General features: G+C 32.2%; 1 protein-coding gene across 1 annotated transcript; it reads right to left on the bottom strand.

Annotated features, from left to right (window-relative positions):
* Positions 1-3,288: 3,288 nt before the first annotated feature.
* Positions 3,289-13,023, bottom strand: LOC134252503 (uncharacterized). Its single transcript, XM_062734999.1, has 5 exons — positions 12,594-13,023; positions 7,446-7,476; positions 7,092-7,241; positions 3,503-3,745; positions 3,289-3,420 (listed from the first exon to the last, which is right to left on the bottom strand). The coding sequence occupies exons 1-5, from the start codon at positions 12,594-12,596 to the stop codon at positions 3,392-3,394; spliced, it is 456 nt and encodes a 151-aa protein (XP_062590983.1). The 5' UTR covers positions 12,597-13,023; the 3' UTR covers positions 3,289-3,391.
* Positions 13,024-14,848: the final 1,825 nt, after the last annotated feature.

Below are 14,848 nucleotides of genomic sequence, written 5' to 3'. Positions count from 1 at the left end.
AAAAATAAAATATCCAAATATAAAACAAATGAATCAGACTCTGGTATCTTTTATCTCAAGCTCACCCGGATATATACACTGTATATGGTATCGACTGACATAAGAATAGAAATAACCATTGTTGATTGACGATACATCGCCGATTTATCTAAATGTTGAGTTGAAGGCCACAGCAAGTGTTTTCTTATTTTCATATATAAGATTTTGGACAAGTTCTGTTTCATGTGAATACAAAAATAGATCTGCTAATAACGGGGCGCAATTGGTACCCATCTAAATAAATTGTTGGAAGACCTGGTCTCCAAACACCACATAGATACTAGTATTGTCAATCAGAAATTAATATCAACTCCGCAGTACTTGTTTGTACAATCAGAATGATTTTTAACAAAATAATTTGATTTGTATAAGTCCAAAGACAAGGAAAGTAAATTTACGAGTTCCATTTTTTATTGAAAGCATGGACTTTAATTTATATTGAGGAATGGTTGTGTATAAAGTTGTGAGTCTTTAATTATATAAGCTGTTGATTTTGGTAAAATCCTGTGATTTAATTTTTCCAAAAGTTCCTTTGAATTTTTAAGTATCCACATCTGATTTACACCGCCTATCGAATATTGCTGCACAGATCTCCTGAAGTTTCTCCTTCACTAGATGATAATATTCTAGTGAGTACTTAAGAAAGAGGCTTGTCAGAACATTTACTGGAATTCGCAATTTATCTTTGTATGTACGAATTTTTATGAGATTTGGGACCCAGTATAAATATGGTAATTCAAATTCATGTGGGTTGTCTGGAATAATATAAATATTCAAAACTTACATGTGATTTTGAATGAAACATAGGGAGATAAGGAACAGTATTGAAGATAAAAAAAATCCATAAAACAATACAAAATAGGAGCAGAGCAAACACGGACCTCCAAAACATCAGAGGTGGGATTAGTTGCCATGAAGGAGTGAGCATCCCCTGCCGACCGGTCACATCCGCCATGTGGTCCTTGTTATGATCGGAAAATAACGGAAAAATCCGTCGTCAATTCAGTGTATAAATAATGGACCAACAATTAGTATGAAAAATGTCAGTCAGCATTTGACTCAATGATAAATTGTATTTGCTGACAAGGTCATGGTATCGACCGTAGAACTTAAGAAATGATGACTTTAAACGAGACTGTTGATATTCCTGTTTCATCAACTTGTCCGACTAATTTACCTCGTTTTAGAAATTTTTCATACGTAGAACATGCTCTTGCGTATCGTATCAATGATATATAAACTCTGTATAAAGGCGATGAAAGTATATTGCTGCATAAGTAAGGGAAGCTGACGATAGAAAAGTTAATGTCATCACGTAAATGATAGAGCTTGGTTGTTAGATTACTATTAACATCTTTTTCAAGTAAAATACACGTATCCAAATATGAAACAGATGTGTCAGACTCTGTGGTATCTTTTTTCTAAAGCTCACCAGGATATATCGTATAAGAATGGAAATTACCTTTGTTAATAGACAATACGTCGTCGATATATCTAAATGTCGAGTTGAAGGCCACAGCTTGTGTTTTCTTCTGTTCACACATAAGTTTTTGCACAAGTTCTGCTTCATAAAAATACAAAAATAGGTCTGCTTATAACGGGGCGCAATTGGTACCATAAAACAGTACAAAATAGGAGCAGAACAAACACGGACCTCCGAAACACCAGAGGTGGATTTGGCTCATAGAAAGAGTGAGCATCCCCTGTCGAGCTGTCAAACCCGCTGTGTGATCCTTGTCATGATCAGGAAATAGCAGAAGAATAAGTGGGCAATTTATTGTGTAAATAACAGCCATTATTAAAAATAAGTATGACAAACATCAGTCAGCATTTGACTTATTGGTAGTTTGCAATTGCAGACAAGGTCATTGTATCGTTTCTGAAGACATTTAATGAGACTGCTGATATTCCTATTTCATCAACTTGTTTGTCAATAACTGACCTTGTTTTATACATTTCTGGCATACTTAATTAAACTGTATTTTAAAATGAAAATTCCATTTTTATTATTTTTGTCAATACCCTTATCTGTTTGACCCTATAACAAGTTTCATTTATTTCAATTTTTTTTATTTTTGAATATTGTAACTTTGTGCATGCTATATAACAATAATTTTTATGAAAAAATTGTTATTGAATAACAACTTAAGTTATTTCTGCAATTCCTCTTTCTTTAATGCTATATAACAATAATTTTTATACAAAAATATGTTATTGAATAACAGTCAAAAAGTAGAAAATTGAAAATTGTTAAAGTAAACGATGATCTGTTAACATAATATCCAACTACTGTAATTAAGTTATTTCTAGTTGACAAGTATAGCATACTATGGAAACAATTCCTACAGGAATACTTTATTTAACTATTTAACTTTAGTTAATTGACTAGGGTTTTAAAAAAAAATGGACATTAAAAAGATGATTAAACATACAGAATTGTAATATATGTTCTTACAAGTAAACGATGATCTGTTAACATTAAATCATGCTCTGAGTTACACTTTTCTATTCAACATAACTACTATTTTTCTATATAGTACAATAAATCGTTTAATATATTTATAACAAATGAGTCATTTGAATAAATTACAATGCAAGAAAGAGTGTTATATATATTAGAAAGAAAGTTAAATAATCATTTGATTTTTGGTCACAAAACTGTATTGTAAGTATATATATTTTTGTTGATTGTTGACATAATAATAAAGTTATAAATAGTGACAAAGATTAACAAAATCCTTGTAGCCTTGATAAATAAAAACCGAGTATATTTTAGTCTTTGACCATAACGCTATGGTAAACTATATAAAACCATAATACTATTATATATACCTACAGGAATACTTTATATATAATTGTTAACTATTTAACTTTAAGTAATTGAAAACTTTATTTTAATGTATTCTAGTAACATTTTCAGTGTTTTAATCTTTAAGTTTGGAAACACTTTATATACAGGAAACATATAGCTTCAGGTAAAGTACAATTTAAAAAAAAAATGGACATTAACACTTGAATGATTAAAATATTTTTCTCTCATAAATTCCATTAACATGCGTTGCAATGAAATTTTAGTTAAAAATCACTTAAAATAATGTTACAAGCACTCTTATCGAGAGCAATAATGTGAAGTCTCTTCTAGAAATAAAAAGAAACTGGTTCAATTTGTATTTGTAAAAATCACTCAATTAAAATACAAATTAGAAATGCAATTTTTAAAACCATATTTAATGTGAAAAACTCGGACATTGGTACATGTAGTGATATATAACATAAAGTCATGACTTTTACCGTCTCGTTTAAACATAGCTGTGCTAGAAATTTTTGGTGCTCTTTTGGTCCATTTCTTTTTTTAACTGTGCATCATCATTTTTAAGAATTCTGAAAAGGGGATGAAAATAAAATTACATTGTATATCAGTCAAATTAAATGAAAAATTCGAATGTATAGAATTGTTTACTACCATTATAATTAATTTCGCCGTCACCATCTTGATCTGCGTCCCGAAACATCTTTTGAAGTTCCCTGTCAGTCAGACGCTCTCCTAGGTTACTCATGACCTGTCGTAGCTCAGAAACACTAATCACACCGTCCCCATTCTTGTCAAAAACTTTGAAAGCCTCCATCATGTCCGCCATCGGGTTAAAATCGGGACAGTATTCACCGAGGAGTTCTGTAAACTGTGTCAGGTTTACCATCTTTTTGTCTGCTCAAAGGAAGACAATTAGATTCAAGTCGATATAAGCCATTTAATTTGACATGAATTGTTAACTCCAATCAATCCAATACCTGATATGTTGGTATGATAAATTTGCATTTATCAAATAATTACTTTCAAGTTGGACGTTTATTATAGTTTTTTTAGCTCATCTGAAATGAAAGTTCAGTGCACTTCTCTGAGCGAATTTTGTTATTCGATCGTCTCTCTCTTTTCTTTGAAGATTTTCGACTTCTTCAAAACCACTGGGTCTGCAAAGCTATAATTACAGTGTACCTATTGGGGACCCCATAGATGGGCAATACTTTCGGATGGAAAGGTCCCAAACATCTGCCTTATACTGCTGACTAGCAACATGGTGAATAGTTAGATTCTGGACAGCTATCCCCCGACCCATTCACCATTCTCATTTGAATTGGTAGTGACATTTTTACTGAATTTCTCATGACATATACTTTAACTGTTCAATCCTTAACCCTTCCTTAAATGGCAATTATTGATATACCAAAAGGTTTATATCTCCCATTTCATTCAATTCACAGGTGCATGCTCTACTCTGACGTACTCGTGAGCATTTCCAAATCGAGGTAAGATATTGTCAACAAGATGATGAAACAAGAATACCAACAGTCTTTTTTTTAAGTCACCATTTCGTAAGTTCTATGATCAATACAAAGACTCTGTTAGCAAAAGCAATCGATCATTAAATTAAATGCTGATGGACGTTTTTTAAAATAAATTGTTCAGCCATTTTTTTACACATTAAATTCTCTACGGATTTTTTCCGTTTATGACAATGGGCACGCGAGTGAGATCGGTCGGCAGGGGGTTGCTTACTTTTCCATGGCAAGTGATCCCACGTTGGTGTTTTTAGAGGTCCGTGTTTGCCTTGCCCCTCATTTGTATTGTTTAAACGAACTTTTGAACTTGAGTGTTCATGCTGTTTGCTATCTCCATATATCATTCAAGATGTATTATAGTGTGTCTATGCATCAAGTAGTAAGCTGTGTGTGTATATTTAAAATACCCTTGTCAGTTATTGATTCCAAGAAGCAACATTTATATATTTGGATTCTTAAAGTACTTGTCATAAAATATTAATTTTTATACAGAAAGTGTTTTCTTTGGTACGGATCACATAAGAAAGGCAGAAATACCATCTGATAATTATATTGTAGAATTACACTGGTTTTATGGCAATGACGGGATTTGCTAAAACGTCTTCCAAAATAACCGCAGATGTTGGTCGATACTCCTTGTAAAATTTGAATCTTGTTAACCATAAATCTTCATTACGTAGGTGTAACGTGAACAAACTTTAATTACACTACTTGATGATAGGGGCTTCAAACTGCACTACTTGATGATATGGGTATATTTAAAAATTTACCAAATGCAGTATCGTTTTTTCTCAACTGAAATGGTCTGTAACTTTACTATAAAAGCTCTAGTAAATTTATATACATGAATTTAGTAAATTATTAGTTGAAGTGATAGTGATCGTGAATTTTCTACAGTAAAAAATCTTTAAAAAAATATATATGGCATGGAAATTTATAATTGGATAGGAAGACCAAGGAGCTTATTAGCGATAGTGGATTGGAGATACAATGTCTTAAACATAAGAAATAAATCCAGTTATCATTAAAAATCAATCTTCAGATTTGTCATTATAGCTAGTTTAGAAACCTAAAATTTAGAGAGAATTTACTTCTTCCCCAAAACAGTTTGTGTTTGTTTAAAGGGAGAGAATTCAATAATTAAGGGGACCTTTATATACTTTGAATTACTACAATTTTAAACCGCGTTTTGATTTGGTATACATACATTTGTAGTTGAAAAAACAGAGATCATTAAAAATGAATTGTAATGTTTTGTTTTCGACTTCATACCACATCTTCATTTTGTATTATGTATCTTTTTCTTTTTAGTATCCCTAGAGTATTTTCTTTTTTAGTTCCATCTCATTTCTTATAGATAATAATGGTAGCTAGATTTGTGGATTTTTTTTATGGGGCTGGAAATTTGTTTTCCTTGCCATCGTGACTACTAAATATTTTCTTATTAATATCCTTTTAAGATGTAAATTATATAGAGAATATCACATACTAAAATCCATATCATATGTCATATCAGCCCCAGGTGAATTTTATTAGGAAAAGCAAAATGGAAAAAATCCCTATTTGATATTGCTAATTTTTCGAGGGCTGATGTGTGATTTGTCATATTTGTTTTTTTATTGATTATTACTAATATATTCCAAGTCTATATATTCTATTTATCATATATTTAAAATACCTGATATGCAAGTTCACATATGGTCATTGAAGAATGTTTCGTGCTTGTTTATGATATTATAATAAATGCTTACATGTGTGATGAATAAAGTGTGTACAAATGAAAACCAATGAAATAATTTACACACAATTATTTTAGCTGTACATTTCCCCGTGAGTTGTTTACTTTCTTAAGAATCATAAATTTAAAAAAAACAGAACGTGATTTTGGCATAGATTTCTTTAAATAATTACAAGTCGCCCGCAAGGCGCAGTTAGAGCGTCTGCTCTAGAGTCGCGAAGTAAAGAGCCGATCCTTACGTCGCGGGTTCGAACCCCACTGTGGGACTTGCAGACCGGTCCTTCGGATGAGACCGTATAAACCGAGGTCCCATGTCGCAGTAGGTGCTGGCATGAAAAATATCCCTCCCAGTTCAATGGCTATAAGTGCCAAGCATAGGTTAAAATTTATAGCTCTCCACCGGTAATGATAGCGTCTCCATATGATTGAAAAATTCTCGAGAGGGACGTTAAACAACAGTTAATCAATCATATAATTACATAATTTTAAAAAATCTATTTTTCCTTGCGGGTTTACGGAATGAGGATATTAGTAGCATAAATCGCCAATTTATCAATTCCTCTGTGCACCAATAACGTAACAAAGATATTAATTTGAAAGTTCCACTTAGGCTTGAGCTCCTACAATATCAATACTACAAGTACAGAGTTCAACTATTGATTTCATTTCAAGAAATTCCCTTTGGACTCATTAACTTCTGGGTTACAATGAACAAGAGTAATATTAAATGGCTGCATCAGGGGAAAATCAAGCAATAAAGAGAATTACCGAATAAACTTGTAAAATCTTCCACGCATAAACGAATATCTTGGATATAATATACAATTATTTTTAAAAAGAATGCTCGTATAGGAATATATACCTAAATACGTTAAGACATTCAGCTGTTCTTGTAGCTATGAGATCAATTTTTACAATGTATACTCAATTAAATATCAAGATTTTTGTGTTTTAGTTATGTAATAAGGATGCTAACCTTTCTTCTCCACATCCCTCACTATTTTTTGTATTGCGTTATACGGAACTTTGGCACTGAGTTTTCCTGACTGCAGAAGCGCTGCAACTTCTTTGGAAGAAAGGAATCCATCTTTATTCTTGTCAAACGCAGAAAATAGCGTCCTTACCTCTGAAATTGAAATTTTGACACTTAAAAATTTCTTGAAATCTAAATGATCAGGAGATTGCATTTTACTACAAGTATTTTTTTACTCAACCTTAAGTATTTCAGTTGTGTTTTAACTTAATGTATTTTACTCGTTTGTACATACCCATTAATAAATCTAATTTTATTTCTATCTGCTAGTATATGCATATCATTTCCTCAACTCACCCGTTAACTGCGCAGAATTTCCTGTTGATGTCTGTGCAAAAGATTAAAAACCATTTAATTCAGAATATTTTTATAGCTTGTGTGCATATAACACTATTTAACCACTCTATTTAATAAGTCATTAATTTTTTGTTGGGCTCAAAATACAACAGGAAAGGAGAAAATGCGACGGACAAGACCGAGCCCCCCAATCTATAATCAGTTTATAACTACAGGTGCTCTACCAACTGAATTAACTGGTCATTGAGATCAAATCCGCCCAAGCTTCACGTAGCTACCTCCTTTAAGGTATTTGTCCTCGAAGACACCAACCCTGGCTTTATTCCCGGTCTGGTCCATCGTATTTTCCTATTCTCCCGTTACTTCGATACCGTGAACAGGATGTGACAGGTGAAAGATCTGCCGGGGACAAACCTGTGCTGTCTTAGAGGGCGAAGATCTTTAAGGAGGGAGGATCGAGGGGTCAGAGGTTCGATCATCGGTGGCCAGGCCCCAAGACCATTAACTGAGAACAGACTTGAGTCAAAATTTCAAATCAATATAACATTTGAAATAACTTTTTTATATCATAACGAAATTTGAACTCTTACTTTTTTATAGCATAACACATTTTTACCATTGGTTTAAACTGGAATATTATACAATCCTGCAATTTTGGATTGAGTATGTTTTATAATCGACAAGATATTCAAATTCGAAAACTGTTCGCAGTGTATGGTCTCCAGGACAGATACATGTAGCTCAATTATTAAAGTACTGTGAGTCTATGTTCAAGCTCTAAAACTTGAAATAAATTTTTTACTAATTTTTTTTTATGCCAGCGCCTACAGCGAAACGGACCTTATATGATGGACCAAAGGACCGATAGAAATCGTGATGGAACAATCAACTCCTTACTCCGCGACACTGGAACAAATACTAATACTCCATCACCACATTGCACACTGGAGCGAAGGTAGGACAGCGGTAGGGCACTTAATATGGTGGCTGCTAGGTGTTTCTTAGAAGTTGTTTATTTTAATACAAAACAAATCAAAAGTTGTTTAATTGGTTGAAAAAAAATTTGACAAGATAATTAAAAGTAAAATTTTCTTCATGGTTAAATGCATTTCACATTATATCACGGGACTGTTGCAGAAGTGCACCGTAAAACTGTGGCAACCAGAAGTGTGACATGGGCGGATACGGATGCCAAAGCACTGCCCACTGGCTAGGTGGCATGTTAGAGGTGTTGCTTGATATCATTTAAGACACAGATTTAAAATTGTTGTTTTGATCTCCCTGAACACCTTTGATACCTAAATATACCTTAACATTTCTAAAGATTTTGGTCAGATGCTCAAAGAAAAGAGAACAGTATTATTTCCGATGAATTCACAAAAGCAATCTATTCTCCGGAGAAAATACGATGGAACACGACTCTCTCTCTCTCTCTCTCTCCCTAAAATTTACACTAACATACTAGAAAGCTACAGCAGAAAAGTACATTAGATATTCATCTGTCTGTACTGTTTCAGATATTAGTGTAACATGATAAGAAAAGTACATATGCTACATCAAACATCGATAAAGCATAAAACAACGATTTGACATAAATATCAACTTGAATAATTCAGGACTTTTTGGCCATGCATAATGGTTCTCGTATTTTGCAGCATTTAGAGAACTGATTCTTGATATCTGGTAATAGAAAGAGGTAGTGCCTATTGCTACCAGAATCGTTCCTAACCAAAAAGGTTTATAAATTTTCTCCGGAGATTAACAAACACAAATGACTTGAAGAGGTTTCTTACATAGACACCTATATGGTCAGATAAAGGTAGCTTTCTATAGGATAGACTTTGAGATTATATAAACTAATAAAAAAAGAAGACTTGTTTTATTTATACAAGTCTCACACCAAACCCTATCATAGTATAGTGATTATTTCCTTTTTGCTGAACTTTCTTGAAGAAATGACAACTTTATACACATACACGCTAGGCTCATTCTTTAAATTTTGCAATGTATCAAACAAATACCAATTAGTAAAATAGTAATTACACCGAACAATTGAACTGTCAGACTACGAACTGGTTGTTGCCTTTTCGTACTTCCAGTGCATTACAGTAAATGACCATATAGGTGTCTATGTAAGAAGCCTCTTGAAGTCGTTTGTGTTTGTTGATCCCGATAAGAATGTCACACTGGGATATCTTTACACGTTTATAGCTGCAGCCCGTCTTAATGTGAGGAGCGTGGGACTACTCACCCTCCAATAGCTGCATCACCTATTATTACAAAACTCCTGAAGAGAACAGGCACGCTAGACGAAATCATTACAGATCGACTTTTGGATTCACTACTTGACAGATAAAAATATTTTAATTTAAATGTTTGACATGCTCGTGTATGAGGTGTTATGCTTTTGAGACAAAATTGCATGTTCACAGTACTTTGTATTAATTTGAAATAAAAGATACCATCTATTGTAAGTTTTGGTTGTGTTACATACATGTAGATATTGTTTTAGAAGTGTGAGGTACTATTTTGAAAAATTACCCAGATAACACTGGTCATGCTTGGATAAAAAAATGGCTTTCTTTTCAAGATGTTGTTTGTAATGCACATAAATATTTTAGTAAGAATTCTGTCACAATGACATACGCACATTTTAAACAATAGTTCAAACATTTTTATTCTGTCGACGTCTCCCAATTAAAAATTAAAATGACTAGATATTACCACCTGCTTTAATAATGAGAATACAAGTCTAGGACTTTGACCTTAATCAACAGTGCTTATACATTCCGTTAGATAATTTTGAAAAAGTCTTCTTGACAGTCAGTATTAAATATTTTCGTTATTTATATTAAATAAAAAAATAAATAAACTAAAGTATCATTTATATTGATCTGAATTTAACCAATGCATGTATTTTTATTAATATTTCATTTAATAGACAACCTTCTTTATCCTCCAGGTCGATTAGATCAGTTAGATATGAAGGATATTACACAAATCTGATTGCCTCTGAATCATGCATGGTCAGATTCCACAACAGCAGAAAAGATAAACAAATGAAGTATCAAAGTAACCAACCATAAAAAAGATTCGAACCAACCAACGACTAGACGACTATACACCAAAGTTTATCAAACAACCAACGACTAGACGACTATACACCCCAAACAACCAACGACTAGACGACTATATACCCAAGTTAATTAAACAACAAACGACTACATCCCAAACAAACAACGACAAGACTATACACCAAGTTAATCAACCAACCAACAATTATACTCAAGTTAATTTATAAGACACGAAAAATAATTTTATTCTTACTTTTTCAAACCTCCAAAATATAAGTAATGTATCAAAGAAATAACGATCATACCAACTTACATGACTTATTTATATCTAGTTAAACAAACATTAAATACTTTGGATTTTATATCTCATCTTTAAAAAAAAAACTTTGGATTTTCTAAAGATTAAAATACGATATTACAATAAGAAAAAGTTCAGTGAATCCATTTCTGATCTATATTAAAGATTCTATTATATATCACGATCAGAATTTGTAGTTGTCCGCGTGGCGCAGTGGTTAGTAGAGCGTTTGCTATATAGACTCGCAGAATAAGGAGGTGATCCTTACGTAGCAGGTTCGAAACCAACTGCGGGACGTGGACTCCGATCCTTCAGATTTAATAAACCGAAGTATGGTGTCGCAATAGGTGCAGACACGAAAAAAGATCCCTCACTTCTCTAAGGCATCTTGATATGTGTGAACATTTCTCAAAAGGGACATTTAGAAAAAAAAAGTAACAAACTAATTAATGAACAGAATCTTGATCTATTGATGATATATTGTTTTCTACTACATAAGTAAAATAAATAAGATAAATAGATTGCATCAGTTATTTATTTATACAGTTTTTTTTAAAATAACTGAATTCAAAGACTTAAAAATATGAAGTAATTTTAGAAATGTCGACCGAATTTTTTATTAAATACATATATTGATGAATTGTCTCATTGACCGTTGTATGAGTCGACGCTTTTGAGTTAATTTGCCTAAAGGTTTTTTGTTTTTATTTTGTTTGTTTGTTTATTTTTTGGTTATAATAATTGTACCATAGTTAGGTGTGATTTCTTTTCTGTACATAACCCACACTTTTCTATAACTCCGCCCATCGAGTTGTTTTCTACAAAAGTAATAAAAATGCAAGATAAATTGTTATACCAAATTTAGGAGAAAAAGGAGTTATACAACATTTTGTAATAAATAACAGTTAAAAACGGTCATTAATACTTTAACTTGTTATTTCAGAAATCGCTTGATTTTTTAAACATTTTTTTTAAAATAGTGTAATGACCAGGGTGACGTTAGCTTAGTAGATTTCAATATATCGTTCTTTTGATAACCAACAAAGGAAACACGGAACATACTTGACATAAAAACAAGTGTACACTACTGTACTTAAGTAACCTTTTCGATTGCGGATCTAGCCGATCAAAGATCTAATTTTCATTAAATTGAAATATACATAACCTCTAACAAACATTTCAATCAACGTACCACTGTAATTCAGGTTTACAAAAATTTGAGTTAAACCAAGTTCATAATAAATTCAAATTACTAGTATGTAATTTTGACGATTGAAATTTACGAGAGAAAAAAATCACATCAATTTAACATTTATCATTGAAAACAAACTTTTTTTTTCATTATAATACATATATTTTCATTTTTATGATGAATTGTATAAACAGAGGTCATTGACCGTTGTATGCCAGTATAGGGCAAAATTTGACAAAATTTGAAAAGTATTGTATACTCACTTTATATTCAATGAAGGAGCGTTCATATAAAATCCAAATGCAATTTGCCTAAAGGTTTTTTGTTTTTATTTTTTTTGTTTGTTTATTTTTTGGTTATAATAAATAAACAATGGTAATGTCGTTGATGTTCTCGGTAGTTGACTATTGTTCATTTCAAATTGAAAATATTTCGATAAATTGTTAGGGCTTTGTAAATTATCATAAATATAAAGTGTTTAGAGCTGATAGAACATGTTTTCTAAACCGAAAAACGTCAGTCAGCGGCATCAAATTTTAAAGCTTATAATTTTACTTTTATATTTTCAAGTAAAATATACTTACCATTATGTCTGAAATGCTCCCAATAATTTTTGACAAATAGCGAGCCGCTGATGGTTTGGAAGTTGGCAATCTAAATGGATCCTTAATAATTGATGTCGTGTAGTTGCTTAATTATATTTTGCTTCAAAAGAACTGGCATTGGCTGCGTGTTTCAAACCAGAAAGTCAAATGGTATTCACTTGAGTGGCACTGTAATTGACTTACAACATATCCGTTTTAAATAAAAGCATGTCAGCTTTCTTCGGTTCAAGAATGTTTAAAGTTTAAAAATTCATATTTCGAACTTTTGTTTTTTCTGCAGAATAGGAGAGAAATCAATGATGAAAATGTATTCTTTCACCACACCCCGTCAGATAAATGAACAATATAATAACAGGAGCATCCTTTTTCGAGACCGATAGAAGAGTAAGTCTACCGAGATTTGATCAACAATGCAAAGCAATGATAGCTCAATATTTCTGACATAAGAAATGGACGTTTTATTTAATAATTCAGGTCTTCTATTCATTTGAAGTCTTCGACATCACTTTCGACACTTTATCAAGTTTTATGATCAATTTATGTTCCGAAGTTGATTTATCAGTTAGGAATATCGGTTGTAGGCAAACAGGAAAAAAAAAGATTTAAAAAAAAATCATGTATGAGGTTTTAATCTTAGCTTCATTGTTAATATAGATAATATGCCGTGTCCCGTGAGAGGCAACCCTATGGATCTATCACTAGTTTAAGTTATCTTAAGGTGCCTTTCTGTATATTTCATTATTGTTTATTAGTTCACCTCAGCCGAATGCTCTAGTGAGTTTTTCTAGTAAAATTTTGTCGGGCTTCTGTCTGCCTGTCCTTCTGTAACCTTTAACATTTTCGACTTCTTCTCATGAACCACTGAGCCAATTACAAACTTGCAACAATGAATCATTCGATAAAGTGCATTCATTTATTTGTTCAAATGAAGTGTCAAGTCCTCTTCACAAAAGAAGATAACAAATTGGTGAACATTTTTTTAAAAATCAAATAATGACCCGGGGGTTAGGGTGGGCTCACCTTTGGCGATCACAGTTTTACATAGGAATGCACAAGGAAAATCTCAGAAAAGATATATTAAATCCTTAGGTAGTGTAGAAACAACATTGTTTAAATCATTGTCACAGCGTTGGTTAGCGTCACAATACATAGTGAAGGCAATCAAATTTATCATAGGGATACAAAAATAAAATATTTTAAAACCTTCCTCTCTAGAACAGAAAAACCAGGATTGGTCAAATTTTATGAACACATCCTCAGGTAGTGTTTAATATTTTTTTCATCATGACCCACATCATTTTTTTAGTCACTTTTCTATTGTCAACTTCCCTTACTTATGATGCAAATATACCTTCTCACCCGCATACAGGGTTTATATATCTCAGTTGATCCGATATGCAAGAGCATGCTATACGTATGAACAATTTCTAAAACGAGGTAAATTACTGACAAACAAGCTGATGAAACAGGAATTTCAACAGTCTAGTTTGAAGTCAACATTTTGTAAGTTCTATTGCCGATACAATGATCTTGTCAGCAAATACAATTTGTCATTGAGTCAAATGCTGACTGACGTTTTTCATACTAATTATTTGTCCATTATTTATACACTAAATTGACGACGGATTTTCCCGTTATTTTCCGATCATGACAAGGAGCACACAGTAGGTGTGACCGGTCGGCAGGGGATGCTCACCCCTAGATGGCACATGATCCTACCTCTGATGTTTTGGTGTCCTTGTTTGATCTGCTCTTATTTTGTATTGTTTTATGGATTTTTGATCCTGAATACTGTTCTTTATCTCCATATGTTTCATTCAGCTTTATTTCACACTAAGAATCAAAAGAAGTTTATGAATAGGAATAATAAGGGATGAACATCAAGTACACATTGTATAATGCAGAGAAATTACAGAGAAAAAAGTTCATAAACAAGGACAATTCGAGTGAAAGAGGAAAACATATATAAGCATGAATAAAATAGGATCAATCATCATTTTTGTGTTATTTCTCTCAGTGGAATTTAGAACAATCTGCTCAAAACAAAAGATCTTTTACTTTCAAGTCATTTCTCAAATAAGTAAAGAAATCAGAATTGATAGAGTTTACTCCCTTAGCTGACCAATATCTATGTCATAAAGCACTTGCCGTGTTTAAAAACACAACTAAAAAAAGAGTTTATGTTTAAGATGTTTATTAAAAAATCTCCGAGAGTATTATATTCTCAGAACGAT

The sequence above is a fragment of the Saccostrea cucullata genome, unplaced genomic scaffold, assembly GCF_032062105.1.
Source record: "Saccostrea cucullata isolate Sc308-1 unplaced genomic scaffold, CSIRO_AGI_Scuc_v1 ctg167, whole genome shotgun sequence".
Taxonomy (NCBI): domain Eukaryota; kingdom Metazoa; phylum Mollusca; class Bivalvia; order Ostreida; family Ostreidae; genus Saccostrea; species Saccostrea cuccullata.
Note: the sequence above shows the minus strand (reverse complement) of the source record. Positions and strands in the feature narration are given on the sequence as shown.

Excerpts from the sequence above, each read along its gene's own strand:
- LOC134252503 (XM_062734999.1), bottom strand. Across the intron at positions 7,242-7,445 it reads AAATTCTGCGCAGTTAACGG|AGGTAAGGACGCTATTTTCT; the intron begins GTGAGTTGAGGA and ends TTTCAATTTCAG. Across the intron at positions 3,746-7,091 it reads GAGGGATGTGGAGAAGAAAG|ACAAAAAGATGGTAAACCTG; the intron begins GTTAGCATCCTT and ends TCCTTTGAGCAG.